Genomic DNA, 16,781 nt, shown 5'->3' on the forward strand with positions numbered 1-16,781 from the left:
CTGCTGGAAGCTCGAAAGAATTTTATCGCCCATTGGGTGTAAGTTCAGTAACATCTGATGTGTACCTGGAACGAGCTGTTCTTAATGTGTCATCTAAATGTGAGTCTGTCAGGCTGGATCGATATTTTCTTGACGCTGCTGATAAGTGAAAATGTGACGTCATGGAAGGCAGTGCGGCTATGTGCAGGACGACAAAAGCAGCAAAAGAATGTCAACACTTGACAGTGGCCGAGGATTACTGGACCGAAAGCTCGTGGATTTTATACCATTCGCTGCTGCTGGAAGCTCGAAAGAATTTTATCGCCCATCGGGTGTAATTCAGTAACATCTGATGTGTACCTGGAACGAGCTGTTCTTAATGTGTCATCTAAATGTGAGTCTGTCAGGCTGGATCGATATTTTCTTGACGCTGCTCATAAGTGAAAATGTGACGTCATGGAAGGCAGTGCGGCTATGTGCAGGACGACAAAAGCAGCAAAAGAATGTCAACACTTGACAGTGGCCGAGGATTACTGGACCGAAAGCTCATGGATTTTATACCATTCGCTCCTGCTGGAAGCTCGAAAGAATTTTATCGCCCATTGGGTGTAAGTTCAGTAACATCTGATGTGTACCTGGAACGAGCTGTTCTTAATGTGTCATCTAAATGTGAGTCTGTCAGGCTGGATCGATATTTTCTTGACGCTGCTCATAAGTGAAAATGTGATGTCACGGAAGGCAGTGCGGCTATGTGCAGGACGACAAAAGCAACAAAAGAATGTCAACACTTGACAGTGGCCGAGGATTACTGGACCGAAAGCTCGTGGACTTTAAACCATTCGCTGCTGCTGGAAGCTCGAAAGAATTTTATCGCCCATTGGGTGTAAGTTCAGTAACATCTGATGTGTACCTGGAACGAGCTGTTCTTAATGTGTCATCTAAATGTGAGTCTGTCAGGCTGGATCGATATTTTCTTGACGCTGCTGATAAGTGAAAATGTGACGTCATGGAAGGCAGTGCGGCTATGTGCAGGACGACAAAAGCAGCAAAAGAATGTCAACACTTGACAGTGGCCGAGGATTACTGGACCGAAAGCTCGTGGATTTTATACCATTCGCTGCTGCTGGAAGCTCGAAAGAATTTTATCGCCCATCGGGTGTAATTCAGTAACATCTGATGTGTACCTGGAACGAGCTGTTCTTAATGTGTCTTCTAAATGTGAGTCTGTCAGGCTGGATCGATATTTTCTTGACGCTGCTCATAAGTGAAAATGTGACGTCACGGAAGGCAGAGCGGCTATGTGAAGGACGACAAAAGCAACAAAAGAATGTCAACACTTGACAGTGGCCGAGGATTGCTGGACCGAAAGCTCGTGGATTTTAAACCATTCGCTGCTGCTGGAAGCTCGAAAGAATTTTATCGCCCATCGGGTGTAGTTTCTCTACAGGAGTTACTAGAAATTCTGGAACCATCCTTAGCATAAGCAGCAAGAAATCCATTATTCTTTCGAGTCCTTGAGGGCAGCCCATCTGTTGTTACAGCAACAAGTTTAGGCAGGAGACTTGGCTACCTCTCGCATCTTTCAGGAATGTATTAAATATGTCTCACGCTCATGAAGTGGCAAGACATTTACAAACTCCTTCTTAACACGAAATCATGAAAGACCATCCTAAAAAACAAACGACTCCCCTATATCGGAAATTTCTGTGCTTCCATCAGACAGAAGTGAATAATAATCATACTCTTTCAAGTCCTGATATAACTGAGATTCTAAATTTTTAGAAATCTGCTCTAGGCGCAAATTTATCTTTGTGACTGTCTAACGGAGATTCCGTGATACTGATCATTGCATCTTTAACTACTTCCCCATAATTTAAGGCTTTTTTCTTTTCGCTAAAACACAACAGACTTTGTAAGATGGCAATTTAGATGTCAAGTCTCTGAATTTATATTTTCGTAATTCAGAATTAACAGGGAAGTGAGCGCTGAAGTCTGTGTGATTTATCGAAAGCGACATTCTATATTACTTTTCTTGGGAACAAACACACAACTTTAGCACAATAAATACATGGGTTTTCCTCTTAATTAGAGAAGACAATATTGCTCCTCCTAATCGCTGTTAAAATTGTAGGTTCTTCGTCTTTAACCCATACTTTATTAAGGATTAGCTATCATAAACTCACAAGCTCTCAATTTATACCGGGTAGCGGCAAAAACATTGTACAGGAAGATGCTATCGGTAGAAACAACAATATAAAGAAAGAACGTATTGTTTGTGGCATAGTTTTGTTGAGACTAAAGTGACTGTCTTCTACTCCAGAACTGCGCTATAAAGTCTAATGTTTGTTCAGAGTAGTAACGAGTACAGATTTGTGTAATAAAATGTGTTGTTCTGAAATTTGTTTTAATAACAGAAAATGTCCTACAGAGTAGATTTCTAGTCTCCAGAAAAGTCATTATACTCGAACACAATACGTGTTCCAAAATTCTACAACTGATCGACGTTACAGGTATAGGTCTATAGTTCTGCACATCTGTTCGTCGACCCTTCGGGAAAACGGGAATGACCTGTGCCCTTTTCCAATCGTTTGGAACGCTACGCTCTTCTAGAGACCTACGGTACACCGTTGCAAGAAGGGGGGCAAGTTCCTTCGCGTACTCTGTGTAAAATCGAACTGGTATCCCATCAGGTCCAGCGGCCTTTCCTCTTTTGAGCAATTTTAGATGTTTTTCTATCCCTCTGTCATCTATTTCGATATCTACCATTTTGTCATCTGTGCGACAATCTAGAGAAGGAACTACAGTGCAGTCTTCCTCTGTGAAACAGCTTTGGAAAAAGACGTTTAGTATTTCGGCCTTTAGTCTGTCATCCTCTGTTGCAGTACCATTTTGGTCACATAGCGTCTGAACATTTTGTTTTGATCCACCTACCGCTTTGACGTAGCATGTCATTCTCAATGTCGAGAAGTCTTCCGAAGTAAGAGTGATTTCAGGTGTGCCGCAGGGGAGTGTCGTAGGACCGTTGCTACTCACAATATATATAAATGACCTTGTGGATAACATCGGAAGATCACTGCGGCTTTTTGCAGATGATGGTGTAGTATATCGAGAGGCTGTAACAATGGAAAATTGTACTGAAATGCAGGAGGATCTGCAACGAATTGACGCATGCTGCAGGGAGTGGCAATTGAATCTCAATGTAGACAAGTGTAATGTGCTGCGAAAACATAGAAAGATAGATCCTTATCATTTAGCTACAATATAACAGATCAGCAACTGGAAACAGTTAATTCCATAAATTATCTGGGAATAGGCATTAGGAGTGATTTAAAATGGAACGACCATACAAAATTAATCGTCCATAAAGCAGATGCCAGACTGAGATTCATTGGAAGAATCCTAAGGAAATGTAATACGAAACAAAGTACACTTGTTCGCCCACTGCTTGAATACTGCTGACCAGTGTGGGATCCGTACCAGATAGGGTTGATAGAAGGGATAGAGAAGATCCAACGGAGAGCAGCGCGCTTCGTTACAGGATCATTTAGTAATCGCTAAAGCGTTACGGAGATGATAGATAAACTCCAGTGGAAGACTCTGCAGCAGAGACGCTCAGTAGCTCGGTACGGGCTTTTATTGAATTTTCGAGAACATACCTTCACGGAGGAGTCAAGCAGTATATTGCTTCCTCCTACGTATATCTCGCGAAGAGACCATGAGGATAAAATCAGAGAGATTGGAGCCCACACAGAGGCATACCGACAATCTTTCTTTCCACGAACAATAAGAGACTGGAATAGAGGGGAGAACCGATAGTGGTACTCAAGGTACCCTCCGCCACACACCGTCAGGTGGCTTGTGAAGTATGGATGTAGATGTAGATGTAGATGTAGATTTCTAACCATTCTTAGTGGAATCAGACATTAGCTAGTACCACCATCCCCACGGCCTGCCATCTGCTGCCCCCTCCCCCACACCCAACCTTATCATCAACTTTAGCACCTAACTAAAGTGTAGAATGAAAGACTTTTCTTGGAACACTTTTATTTTTAAAATGATAAAAGATGAATCATATTTAGTTTGTGTATGTGTGTTTGTATGTGCATATGTGCATGTGTGAGGAATTCGCGGTGCATCACAACTCCTTCTCAGAAAAGGAAAGCTAACTACTTACAGTGAATGCAGACACTTGTTACAAAGCATGCTCCCCCTCCATTGCCGCTTTCCATTGTGGCACTTTCTTGACCTGCTCGCTGCAACTCCATTTTAAATCAAACAAGTTCAAATGTGTGCACTATAGTTACTGTTCCTAAATCACTTCATTGCTGTGCTCCTTACTTCTGAACTGGCAGATTTGGACGACTTCAGGCTGTTAATGCTTTGTATCTAACCACTCTTATAAAAATGATAATAAAACTGTGCACAACACTATAGTGCACAACTTATAGTTACTGGCTTGTTGTGCTGTCAATTAATTCATTTATCTGTTTCAAAGCGAGTTATGAAGCAGTTTCTGAATCACTGCAGTTTCTACCTTTAAATTGGAGAACATTTTCTTGAAATATTTATCGTTGTTTACGTATATGTCTCTCTTTTATCATCAGCGATGTACAGGACAAAACACAACATACGTGTGTAGTGGGTAGACCACGTGAGGAACCTGTAACATGCACCACATTAGTACTACTAATTGAAAAAAAGTGGTTATTGATGACTTATATAATCAATATTAGAGTCTTACAAAGTTGTGATAATAGTAATGATCTTTTGAAAATAATTTAGTTTCGTGACTGAAACAGAATCAAATCGTTTACTTTTTATCCCTCAGAAAATTTCATTTTACCCCTCAGGGAGTTATTACCTCCAGGTTGAGAACCGCTGGTATAGGAGCTTCTGTGTTCTCGCTATACTTTTGATGTCAGTGAACCATTTCCTCGTGTTATGTTGATAATATTTGTCAACATGACGATCACTTGAGATCGAAACTAGTAGAAAACAATAAAAATTGTTAAAATAACAACTTCTGGTGATTTTAAGATGTCTTTTCTGGTTCTTTTCTGTGACGCACTTTGTCTTAGGAAATATGGTCTGCAGAATAAAAAAGATTCATTGTTTCATTCTCCTCATTGGGCTGCCAGCGGTACGAATAGCTGAAAAGTCTAAAATATGCGTAAGATCGAAACTACACTCCTGGAAATGGAAAAAAGAACACATTGACACCGGTGTGTCAGACCCACCATACTTGCTCCGGACACTGCGAGAGGGCTGTACAAGCAATGATCACACGCACGGCACAGCGGACACACCAGGAACCCCGGTGTTGGCCGTCGAATGGCGCTAGCTGCGCAGCATTTGTGCACCGCCGCCGTCAGTGTCAGCCAGTTTGCCGTGGCATACGGAGCTCCATCGCAGTCTTTAACACTGGTAGCATGCCGCGACAGCGTGGACGTGAACCGTATGTGCAGTTGACGGACTTTGAGCGAGGGCGTATAGTGGGCATGCGGGAGGCCGGGTGGACGTACCGCCGAATTGCTCAACACGTGGGGCATGAGGTCTCCACAGTACATCGATGTTGTCGCCAGTGGTCGGCGGAAGGTGCACGTGCCCGTCGACCTGGGACCGGACCGCAGCGACGCACGGATGCACGCCAAGACCGTAGGATCCTACGCAGTGCCGTAGGGGACCGCACCGCCACTTCCCAGCAAATTAGGGACACTGTTGCTCCTGGGGTATCGGCGAGGATCATTCGCAACCGTCTCCATGAAGCTGGGCTACGGTCCCGCACACCGTTAGGCCGTCTTCCGCTCACGCCCCAACATCGTGCAGCCCGCCTCCAGTGGTGTCGCGACAGGCGTGAATGGAGGGACGAATGGAGACGTGTCGTCTTCAGCGATGAGAGTCGCTTCTGCCTTGGTGCCAATGATGGTCGTATGCGTGTTTGGCGCCGTGCAGGTGAGCGCCACAGTCAGGACTGCATACGACCGAGGCACACAGGGCCAACACCCGGCATCATGGTGTGGGGAGTGATCTCCTACACTGGCCGTACACCACTGGTGATCGTCGAGGGGACACTGAATAGTGCACGGTACATCCAAACCGTCATCGAACCCATCGTTCTACCATTCCTAGACCGGCAAGGGAACTTGCTGTTCCAACAGGACAATGCACGTCCGCATGTATCCCGTGCCACCCAACGTGCTCTAGAAGGTGTAAGTCAACTACCCTGGCCAGCAAGATCTCCGGATCTGTCCCCCATTGAGCAAGTTTGGGACTGGATGAAGCGTCGTCTCACGCGGTCTGCACTTCCAGCACGAACGCTGGTCCAACTGAGGCGCCAGGTGGAAATGGCATGGCAAGGCTGGACATACAAAGAGAAGCGAACAGGGGTCTTCATATTATATATGTAGATACAGAAGATTTAATAAAATATGTTTTATTTACTTATAATTTATTTACTTACACATTTTCTTTATTTACTTATAATTATTTACTTATATTTATTTACTTATAGTTTATTTACTTATAAAACATAAGTACAACTTACATTTTATGTTTGCATGCAGTAGTGTTTGTGTATTATGCTTCTGATGGATGACGAATGGAATTTATGTTATAATTCCGAAAAGGAAATTTTTCATCATCATCATCATCATCATCATTTAAGACTGATTATGCCTTTCAGCGTGCAGTCTGGAGCATAGCCCCCTTATAAAATTCCTCCATGATCCCCTATTCAGTGCTAACAAATCAGTAAGTGGCTCGAAACAGCATATCCAGACACTCCGGGATGATGATGGCATTGAAACAGAGGATGACACGCGTAAAGCTGAAATACTAAACACCTTGTTCCAAAGCTGTTTCACAGAGGAAGACCGCACTGCAGTTCCTTCTCTAAATCCTCGCACAAACGAAGAATTGGCTGACATCGAAATAAGTGTCCAAGGAATAGAAAAGCAACTGGAATCACTCAACAGAGGAAAGTCCACTGGACCTGACGGGATACCAATTCGATTCTACACAGAGTACGCCAAAGAACTTACCCCCTTTCTAACAGCCGTGTACCGCAAGTCTCTAGAGGAACGGAGGGTTCCAAATGATTGGAAAAGAGCACAGGTAGTCCCAGTCTTCAAGAAGGGTCGTCGAGCAGATGCGCAAAACTATAGACCTATATCTCTGACGTCGATCTGTTGTAGAATTTTAGAACATGTTTTTTGCTCGAGTATCATGTCGTTTTTGGAAACCCAGAATCTACTATGTAGGAATCAACATGGATTCCGGAAACAGCGATCGTGTGAGACCCAACTCGCTTTATTTGTTCATGAGACCCAGAAAATATTAGATACAGGCTCCCAGGTAGATGCTATTTTTCTTGACTTCCGGAAGGCGTTTGATACAGTTCCGCATTGTCGCCTGATAAACAAAGTAAGAGCCTACGGAATATCAGACCAGCTGTGTGGCTGGATTGAAGAGTTTTTAGCAAACAGAACATAGCATGTTGTTATCAATGGAGAGACGTCTACAGACGTTAAAGTAACCTCTGGCGTGCCACAGGGGAGTGTTATGGGACCATTGCTTTTCTCAATATATATAAATGACCTAGTAGATAGTGTCGGAAGTTCCATGCGGCTTTTCGCGGATGATGCTGTAGTATACAGAGAAGTTACAGCATTAGAAAATTGTAGCGAAATGCAGGAAGATCTACAGCGGATAGGCACTTGGTGCAGGGAGTGGCAACTGACCCTTAACATAGACAAATGTAATGTATTGCGAATACATAGAAAGAAGGATCCTTTATTGTATGATTATATGATAGCGGAACAAACACTGGTAGCAGTTACTTCTGTAAAATATCTGGGAGTATGCGTGCGGAACGATTTGAAGTGGAATGATCATATAAAATTAATTGTTGGTAAGGCGGGTACCAGGTTGAGATTCATTGGGAGAGTGCTTAGAAAATGTAGTCCATCAACAAAGGAGGTGGCTTACAAAACACTCGTTCGACCTATACTTGAGTATTGCTCATCAGTGTGGGATCCGTACCAGATCGGTTTGACGGAGGAGATAGAGAAGATCCAAAGAAGAGCGGCGCGTTTCGTCACAGGGTTATTTGGTAACCGTGATAGCGTTACGGAGATGTTCAGCAAACTCAAGTGGCAGACTCTGCAAGAGAGGCGCTCTGCATCGCGGTGTAGCTTGCTCGCCAGGTTTAGAGAGGGTGCGTTTCTGGATGAGGTATCGAATATATTGCTTCCCCCTACTTATACCTCCCGAGGAGATCACGAATGTAAATTAGAGAGATTAGAGCGCGCACGGAGGCTTTCAGACAGTCGTTCTTCCCGCGAACCATACGCGACTGGAACAGGAAAGGGAGGTAATGACAGTGGCACGTAAAGTGCCCTCCGCCACACACCGTTGGGTGGCTTGCGGAGTATAAATGTAGATGTAGATGCCTCTTCTGATGTTAAACCTATTACTTCAAGATCATTCTTAACCGAATCCAGGTACCTTCTCCTTGGTCTGCCCCGACTCCTCCTACCCTCTACTGCTGAATCCATGAGTCTCTTGGGTAACCTTGCTTCTCCCATGCGTGTAACATGACCCCACCATCTAAGCCTGTTCACCCTGACTGCTACATCTATAGAGTTCATTCCCAGTTTTTCTTTGATTTCCTCATTGTGGACAGCCTCGTGCCATTGTTCCCATCTACTAGTACCTGCAATCATCTTAGCTACTTTCACATCCGTAACCTCAACCTTATTGATAAGGTCACCTGAATCCACCCAGCTTTCGCTCCCATACAACAAAGTTGGTCGAAAGATTGAACGGTGCACGGATAACTTAGTCTTGGTACTGACTTCCTTCTTGCAGAAGAGAGTAGATCGTAGCTGAGCGTTCACTGCATTAGCTTTGCTACACCTCGCTTCCAGTTCTTTCACTATGTTGCCATCCTGTGAGAATATGCATCCTAAGTACTTGAAACCGTCCACCTGTTCTAACTTTGTTCCTCCTATTTGGCACTCAATCCGTTTATATTTCTTTCCCACTGCCATTACTTTCGTTTTGGAGATGCTAATCTTCATACCATAGTCCTTACATTTCTGATCTAGCTCTGAAATATTACTTTGCAAACTTTCAATCGAATCTGCCATCACAACTAAGTCATCCACATATGCAAGACTGCTTATTTTGTGTTCACACTTCTTAATCTCACCCAGCCAGTCTATTGTTTTCAACATATGATCCATAAATAATATGGACAACAGTGGAGACAGGTTGCAGCCTTGTCTTACCCCTGAAACTACTCTGAACCATGAACTCAATTTACTGTCAACTCTAACTGCTGCCTGACTATCCATGTAAAGACCTTCAATTGCTTGCAAAAGTTTGCCTCCTATTCCATAATCTCGTAGAACAAACAATAACTTCCTCCTAGGAACACGGTTATATGCCTTTTCTAGATCTATGAAGCATAGATACAATTCCCTGTGCCACTCATAACACTTCTCCATTATTTGCCGTAAGCTAAAGATCTGGTTCTGACAACCTCTAAGAGGCCTAAACCCACACTGGTTTTCATCCAATTGGTCCTCAACTAATACTCGCACTTTCCTTTCGGCAATACCTGAGAAGATTTTACCCACAACGCTGATTAAAGAGATACCTCTGCAGTTGTTACAATCTTTTCTGTTTTCATGTTTAAAGATTGGTGTGATTACTGCTTTTGTCCAGTCTGATGGAACTGTCCCGACACCCAATAATTTTGTGATTTTTTTACTTTACTTGTACTGTGAAATCTTGATTCTTGCCAAATTTCGTGATTCAACAGTAACAAGAAGTACTTTATAGGCTTTGATGAATGAATTTACCAGTATCAAAACATGTGACATGAATAGCTGAATCTTTTGACTGCATTGACTTACAAGCTTAAATCATTTACGGATCCAAGAAACCATAGATCTTACAATTAGTCAGTGAAATAAATTTGAATATGATACACCAACCAGTTCAGGAGAAAGAGGGGCCCTAACAGACGAACAAAATAGTTCGAATGACTCTGAGCACTATGGGACTTAACTTCTGAGGTCATCAGTCCCCTAGAACTTAGAACTACTTAAACCTAACTAACCTAAGTACATCACGCACATCCATGCCCGAGGCAGGATTCGAACCTGCGACCGTAGCGGTCGCTCGGTTCCAGACTGTAGCGCGTAGAACCGCTCGGCCACCCCGGCCGGTAACAGAGGGACAGACTGATTTTTTTTCATTGCTTGTACTGCGAAACCTTGCTTCTTACCAAATTTCGCTATTCTAGGTCAACAGGCCAACGGGAAATCCCTATACGTTCTGAAGGGGGAGATTTCGAGTATCAAAATACGTAATATATATGGCCTTAACTTTTGATTGCATTGACTAAGAAGCTTTAAATTTTCACTCCACAAAGGGGTTGCAGACTTTAATACGTGACGTAAATTTGAACTTGATATTTCTACTTGTTCCTGAGAAAAAGTGTTGTAGACAGTCGGACAGATAGACAGACAGACATACAGAAAGACAGACGACAAAGCAAGGCTATAAGACTACCGTGTTTACAGGTTGAGGCATGAAACCCTAAAAATAAGAATAAAAATATTTAATAGACGTTGCTGACGGATAAAGATGCACCGTCACAAAAAGCTGAAGAACTGGAACCAGGAAAAAATTGTAGGGTATGGCTGTAAGCATAAATGTTCGTTTGATAGTATCTGTAGAGAGGTAAGTATGTATTGAAGTGGACGCAGTGGACGAGGGATCGCAAACAAGGAGGAGTATCAAGCGTGGGTATGGCTGTAATATGAAGAGGAGAAGATACAGGGAAAGATACAGAGGGAAGGGAGAAGGCACGTCCTTCATATGGGGTGGTGTAGGTATGCAAGAGTAATAGCTGTTAGGACGGATAGACGGATAATTATCGGGGCAGATTTCGTTTGCTGAGAGAGAGAAATGGTAGGAAATTTGGTTGGGAACGTATGTGGTGGGGGGGGGGGGGGAGGGGGAGGCATGTAGTCGTGAAATACGGGGTGATTCGTATAAATCTGAACTACTTCCTTGGAAAGCTCGTAAATTCGGGGAAGTTGTTTTAATGATCTCAGTAGCGCTGAGAGAACCAGAAGTACTGCCCGTTGGTGCCAAGTTGACTGTCGTTCCTGCCCATGTTGTCCTTTGTCCGGTATAACGCCGCGCTTTCTCGCCTCGTGTTACTTCGTTTGTAGCCTCGTTGGTCACGGTTTGTGGAGTCTGTGAGTGTACAGTTCGGGTCGCGCGACAACAACGAGCAAATTAGCGACTCGTTCGCAGTCTTTAACTGGCTGGAACATGGAGTACACACTTCGAGAGCGAGCTGTTATTGTGAAAACACACTGGAAGACAAACTCGCTGATTACGACATGACGGACACTCCAGAGAAAATTCAATGTGCGCGATGTTGCAGAAAAGCTAACAATTTTATCAGGTGTAAAAAAGCTGTTGACAACCGATGAGCTAAACGGTTACGGTTGTAAACATAGACCACCATTTAGTGCAGAATTTATTGATAATGTGCAGAGAAGTTCTCTCCAAGGAACCAGGAGACAAACATTTCATATGGCGCATGTCAGAGAGGATTGCGACCACACAGAGTGCACGTGATGCAATGATACAAGACACAAATCACCAGAAAAGAATGCGTTACTGTCGATGGTATCAGGGGTTTCTAATTCAACAGCCTCTCCATAACTTAGTTTACAGATGAGGCATGATTGCATCTTCCAGGTTACACCAAAACACGAAGCAGTAGACGCTGGGCTGGTGTTAACCCCCATATCGTCCACGAAACAGCACTGCATGATGAAAAGGTTGGAGTGTGTCAGCTTCCAGAATTGTTGTCCCCGTTTTCCTTGATATGACTGAAGACTCTACAGTTTACAATGGCGGGCCTATTAGTTATAGGGAGCTCCAACGTTAGGCGGGTTATGGAGCCCCTCAGGAAAATAGCGGGTAGGTCGGGGAAGAATGCCAGTGTGCACTCGGTGTGCTTGCCGGGGGGTCTCGTCCGTAATGTGGAGGAGGCCCTTCCGGCAGCTATTGAACGCACTGGGTGTGACCGGCTGCAGATAGTAGCACATGTCGGAACGAATGACGCCTGCCGCTTGGGTTCTGAGGCCATCCTTGGTTCCTTCCGGCGGCTGGCTGATTTGGTGAAGACAACCAGCATCGCACGCGGAGTGCAAGCTGAGCTTAATATCTGCAGCATAGTGCCCAGAGTCGATCGCGGTCCTCTGGTTTGGAGCCGTGTGGAGGGTCTAAACCAGAGGCTCAGACGACTCGGCGACTATAATGGTTGCAAATTCATCGACCTCCGTTATTGGGTGGAGAACTGTAGGGCCCCCCTAGACAGGTCAGGCGTGCACTACACACCGGAAGCAGCTACTAGGGTAGCAGAGTACGTGTGGCGTGCACACGGGGGTTTTTTAGGTTAGAGGGACCCCCCCCCTTGGGCGAAACGATAAAATACCTGACGGCTTACGAGAGAGGACATTATCATCGTTGATAAAGAACGTCCGTCCTCAGAGACCAAAAACAGGAAAAGTTAACGTAATATTGGTAAACTGCAGGAGTATCCAGGGCAAGGTTCCTGAATTAGTATCTCTTATTGAAGGAAATAGTGCGCAATATTGAAATAAACGATATCGGAATTGAAAAACAACTGCTATCACTTAGTAGCGGAAAAGCATCCGGACCAGACGAGATACCCTTAAGATTCTACAGTGATTATGCTAAAGAACTTGCTCCCTTTCTATCAGCAATTTATCGTAGATCGCTGGAAGAACGTAAAGTACCTAGCGACTGGAAGAAAGCGCAGGTCGTTCCCATTTTCAAGAAGGGTCATAAATCAGATGCGAATAATTATAGGCCTATTTCGCTTACGTCAATCTGTTGTAGAATAATGGAACATGTTTTGTGTTCTCGTATTATGACGTTCTTAGATAATACAAATCTCCTTCATCATAACCAACATGGATTCCGCAAACAGAGATCATGTGAAACTCAGCTCGCCCTATTTGCCCAAGAAATTCACAGTGCCGTAGACACTGGCGAGCAGATTGATGCCGTATTCCTGGACTTCAGGAAGGCATTTGATACGGTTCCGCACTTACGTTTAGTGAAAAAAATACGAGCTTACGGAATATCGGACCAGGTTTGTGATTGGATTCAGGATTTCCTAGAAGAAAGAACACAACATGTCATTCTTAACGGTTCAAAATCTGCAGATGTAGAGGTAATTTCGGTAGTACCGCAAGGAAGCGTGATAGGACCTTTATTGTTTACAATATACATAAATGACTTAGTTGACAACATCGGTAGCTCCGTGAGGCTATTTGCAGATGACACGGTTGTCTACAAGAAAGTAGCAACATCAGAAGACTCGTACGTACTCCAGGAAGACCTGCAGAGGATTAATGCATGGTGCGACAGCTGGCAGCTTTCCCTAAACGTAGATAAATGTTATATAATGCGCATATATAGGGGCAGAAATCCATTCCAGTACGATTATGCCATAGGTGGTAAATCATTGGAAGCGGTAACGACCGTAAAATACTTAGGAGTTACTATCCGGAGCGATCTGAAGTGGAATGATCACATAAAACAAATAGTGGGAAAAGCAGGCGCCAGGTTGAGATTCATAGGAAGAATTCTAAGAAAATGTGACTCATCGACGAAAGAAGTAGCTTACAAAACGCTTGTTCGTCCGATTCTTGAGTATTGCTCATCAGTATGGGACCCTTACCAGGTTGGATTAATAGAAGAGATAGACATGATCCAGCGAAAAGCAGCGCGATTCGTCATGGGGACATTTAGTCAGCGCGAGAGCGTTACGGAGATGCTGAACAAGCTCCAGTGGCGGACACTTCAAGAAAGGCGTTACACAATACGGAGAGGTTTATTATCGAAATTACGAGAGAGCACATTCCGGGAAGAGATGGGCAACATATTACTACCGCCCACATATATCTCGCGTAATGATCACAACGAAAAGATCCGAGAAATTAGAGCAAATACGGAGACTTACAAGCAGTCGTTCTTCCCACGCACAATTCGTGAATGGAACAGGGAAGGGGGGATCAGATAGTGGTACAATAAGTACCCTCCGCCACACACCGTAAGGTGGCTCGCGGAGTATAGATGTAGATGTAGATGGCATCTTCAATACATTTGTGGAGCAGCTAGATGACGTCGAAACAAAACAGATATTTTACAACAATATAGAGCAACATGACACATATCTAGCGCTTCCATGCAACTTGTAACATATGTCTATGGTGATCGATGATCTCAAAAAATTTGTGCCCCTCCCCGATCACCTGACCAACACCCCCTCCTCCCCCTCCCCACTCCCTCGTCAGGCTCCCGAGATATTTTCGTGTGGGGATATCTTAAAGGCGGAATTTACAAAAACAGGCCACGGACAACTGCAGAAGTTCGTGAGGCCATTAGTCACGAAATAAACAGCACTGGTGAGGATACACGGCGCAGAACGCCGCGGAATATGGTGAAACGAATACAGTTGTACATCGATGTTGGTGAAGGGCACTTCCAGCATTTGCTGTGAGAAACTTGTATGTCTGCATGTATGTATGTAATCTCCAAGTTGTATATTGTCTCTCAAAATTGTAAATGTGTCCCATTATAGGTTCAAATGTTATGACTCTATAAAGCAGTTCAGGTTTATATGGTTCACACTGAATGTCGGTACAAGGATGTACCAGGTTTGCAAATTAGAGAAGAGATAATATGAATGTTGAAGTTGAGTTTTCAGACAGTGTTGGATGTGCTTAGGTGCTCATTGTGTAGCAGGAGAGGTGGGAATTTGATAAGGGTGGTAAAGGGTACAATGAGGGAAACTAAGTAGATGTTGAAAGGGAGAACAGGGTGCATGACGCTCACCGATTTAGAGGGAGTAATAGAACGTTGGTGGAGAATACATCAGTGCAACACTGGCATAGCAGACTATAGGTCGGATCATGGAACAGGACGAGGATAGTGTAGGGGTGCAATCCCCTTTTCGCCCAGTTAATAGGGTTTGTAATCTCATTCTGATGCATGCTTTCTGTTGGATGGTTGTCAAGGGAGTTTTAGAGTCGTATTAATTCACGTGGAAACGTATCTGTGGTTCGTGTCTCTCATTCTCACTACTTACAAGTATGTTTTCCTTTCGCAGAATGACAAGCGACTTCCCTTCGCCATCCTCTGTGCCCTCGAGCTGATGGTAGCATTTTCTGTGTCGTTCCTACCAGAATCTGCAATGCAGCGATTGCCAGAGACGTTAAGGGATGGTGCCGTCTTTGGCAGAGGGCAACCTTACTGGAGCTGGAAACCAAAACCACCTCTTCAGTACGCCACAGGATAAAGGAGTTCCAGAACTTCCTTACAGTGTAGTTCTACACTGGTCATAGAGTAGCAGCTGACATGTTAATGCGACGACTTCTGTTTGCTGACGTCTTGCATGACTTGCTCGGCCTGCTATGAGTGGTTAACAGTGCAGGTCGAACTTTATTTCAAATCTGTAAACAGTAGCACGAAAACTAAGGCTGACCAGGATTAGATTATAAATTTACTCTCTGGTGCAACTAGCGACTCCTGAGAATCAATTTTTACAAGACACAGGCAATAATTACTGGACGAACTACTTGCAGGATCCATCTCCACGTCCATCTCCATGGTTTCTGTCTAACCATTTATGACCGCCCTATCCAATAAACGCTATACCAAACTAAACCAACATAGAAACCGCACCCACTGGCTGTCCAAAGAAAACAAAATTTCACAATAGACTAAAACTACACGCTGCATAACTAACAGCCTTAATCTGAGGACTAATCCTGTTATTCCAACGTCACCTGGATTTATACCCCCTTACACCCACACCTTTAATTTTAACACTCCCCCAAAAATGATACTACGCAACTCTCCTCGCTCTCTGTATCCACCTACTACCTCCTTCCCCCCTCTCCCACCTGTTACACCTACAAGCGCTCCACATCCAGTTCCAAAAAAAATTTAATCGCCTCTCACAACCTGCCCTCGAAATCCCATCCAGAGATCATCCCATCCTTCCATCTTTAACAGAAATCTCTTCTTGCTTCCATGTGTGTGTTACAGTTCGCAATCCCAAACCACTTTTCTGGAGCCTCCTCCTCAACTCTTCACTCCACATTCTTTCGAAAACGCATTTAAGCAGGTGAAATGTTAAACAGAATTATGATTGAGAGTGGTGTAATTATATATGGATATAAACGCCACCTACTCTTTGCATACATTTAGTTAAATGAAGACCGCCATTTAAACGTTTTTTTTTAATTTTTAAAATTAAAAAACAGCAAATATCAGTATTTAAATTACAATCTGAAATATACGATAGCTTGTTTTAACAATTTTAAAAAGACGAAAATATTTTGTGTTTTTAAAGTTTTGTAAAGTGTTTATACGCTTTCTGACCGCTGTTCCTCAACAGCACCAATGTAAAATATAGATCTAGTTCTCTAATTTCGTCAATGTTTTTAATAAACATAGTAATCTTCTCATTATTTTTATCTTCACATTCTTACACATTTTTACAAATTCTTGATGTTGTGGTTGATATAAGCTTTAAGTGAGTTCTCTTATTCCAGTTCAACCATCCTGAAGCTAGAATATAAATATCAATCATTAATGTTGTTTTTCCTCAGCTTTGTAGCTATTACAGCATATGGAATAGAATTAGGTAAAAGCCTTCCATGCATATTTTC

At 43.5% G+C, this 16,781-nt stretch overlaps 1 protein-coding gene across 1 annotated transcript in view; it reads left to right on the top strand.

Annotated features, from left to right (window-relative positions):
• The window catches only part of LOC124789719 (solute carrier family 22 member 7-like), a 154,953-nt gene extending 138,548 nt beyond the window's left edge, over window positions 1-16,405 (top strand). Inside the window, exon 9 of the mRNA XM_047257170.1 lies at window positions 15,215-16,405. Coding sequence (XP_047113126.1) covers window positions 15,215-15,403 — 189 coding nt within the window. The 3' untranslated portion in view covers window positions 15,404-16,405. The remainder of the gene's footprint in view (window positions 1-15,214) is intronic.
• The last annotated feature ends 376 nt before the right edge of the window (window positions 16,406-16,781 follow it).

Source organism: Schistocerca piceifrons, chromosome 3 (genome assembly GCF_021461385.2).
Source record: "Schistocerca piceifrons isolate TAMUIC-IGC-003096 chromosome 3, iqSchPice1.1, whole genome shotgun sequence".
Classification (NCBI taxonomy): Eukaryota; Metazoa; Arthropoda; class Insecta; order Orthoptera; family Acrididae; genus Schistocerca; species Schistocerca piceifrons.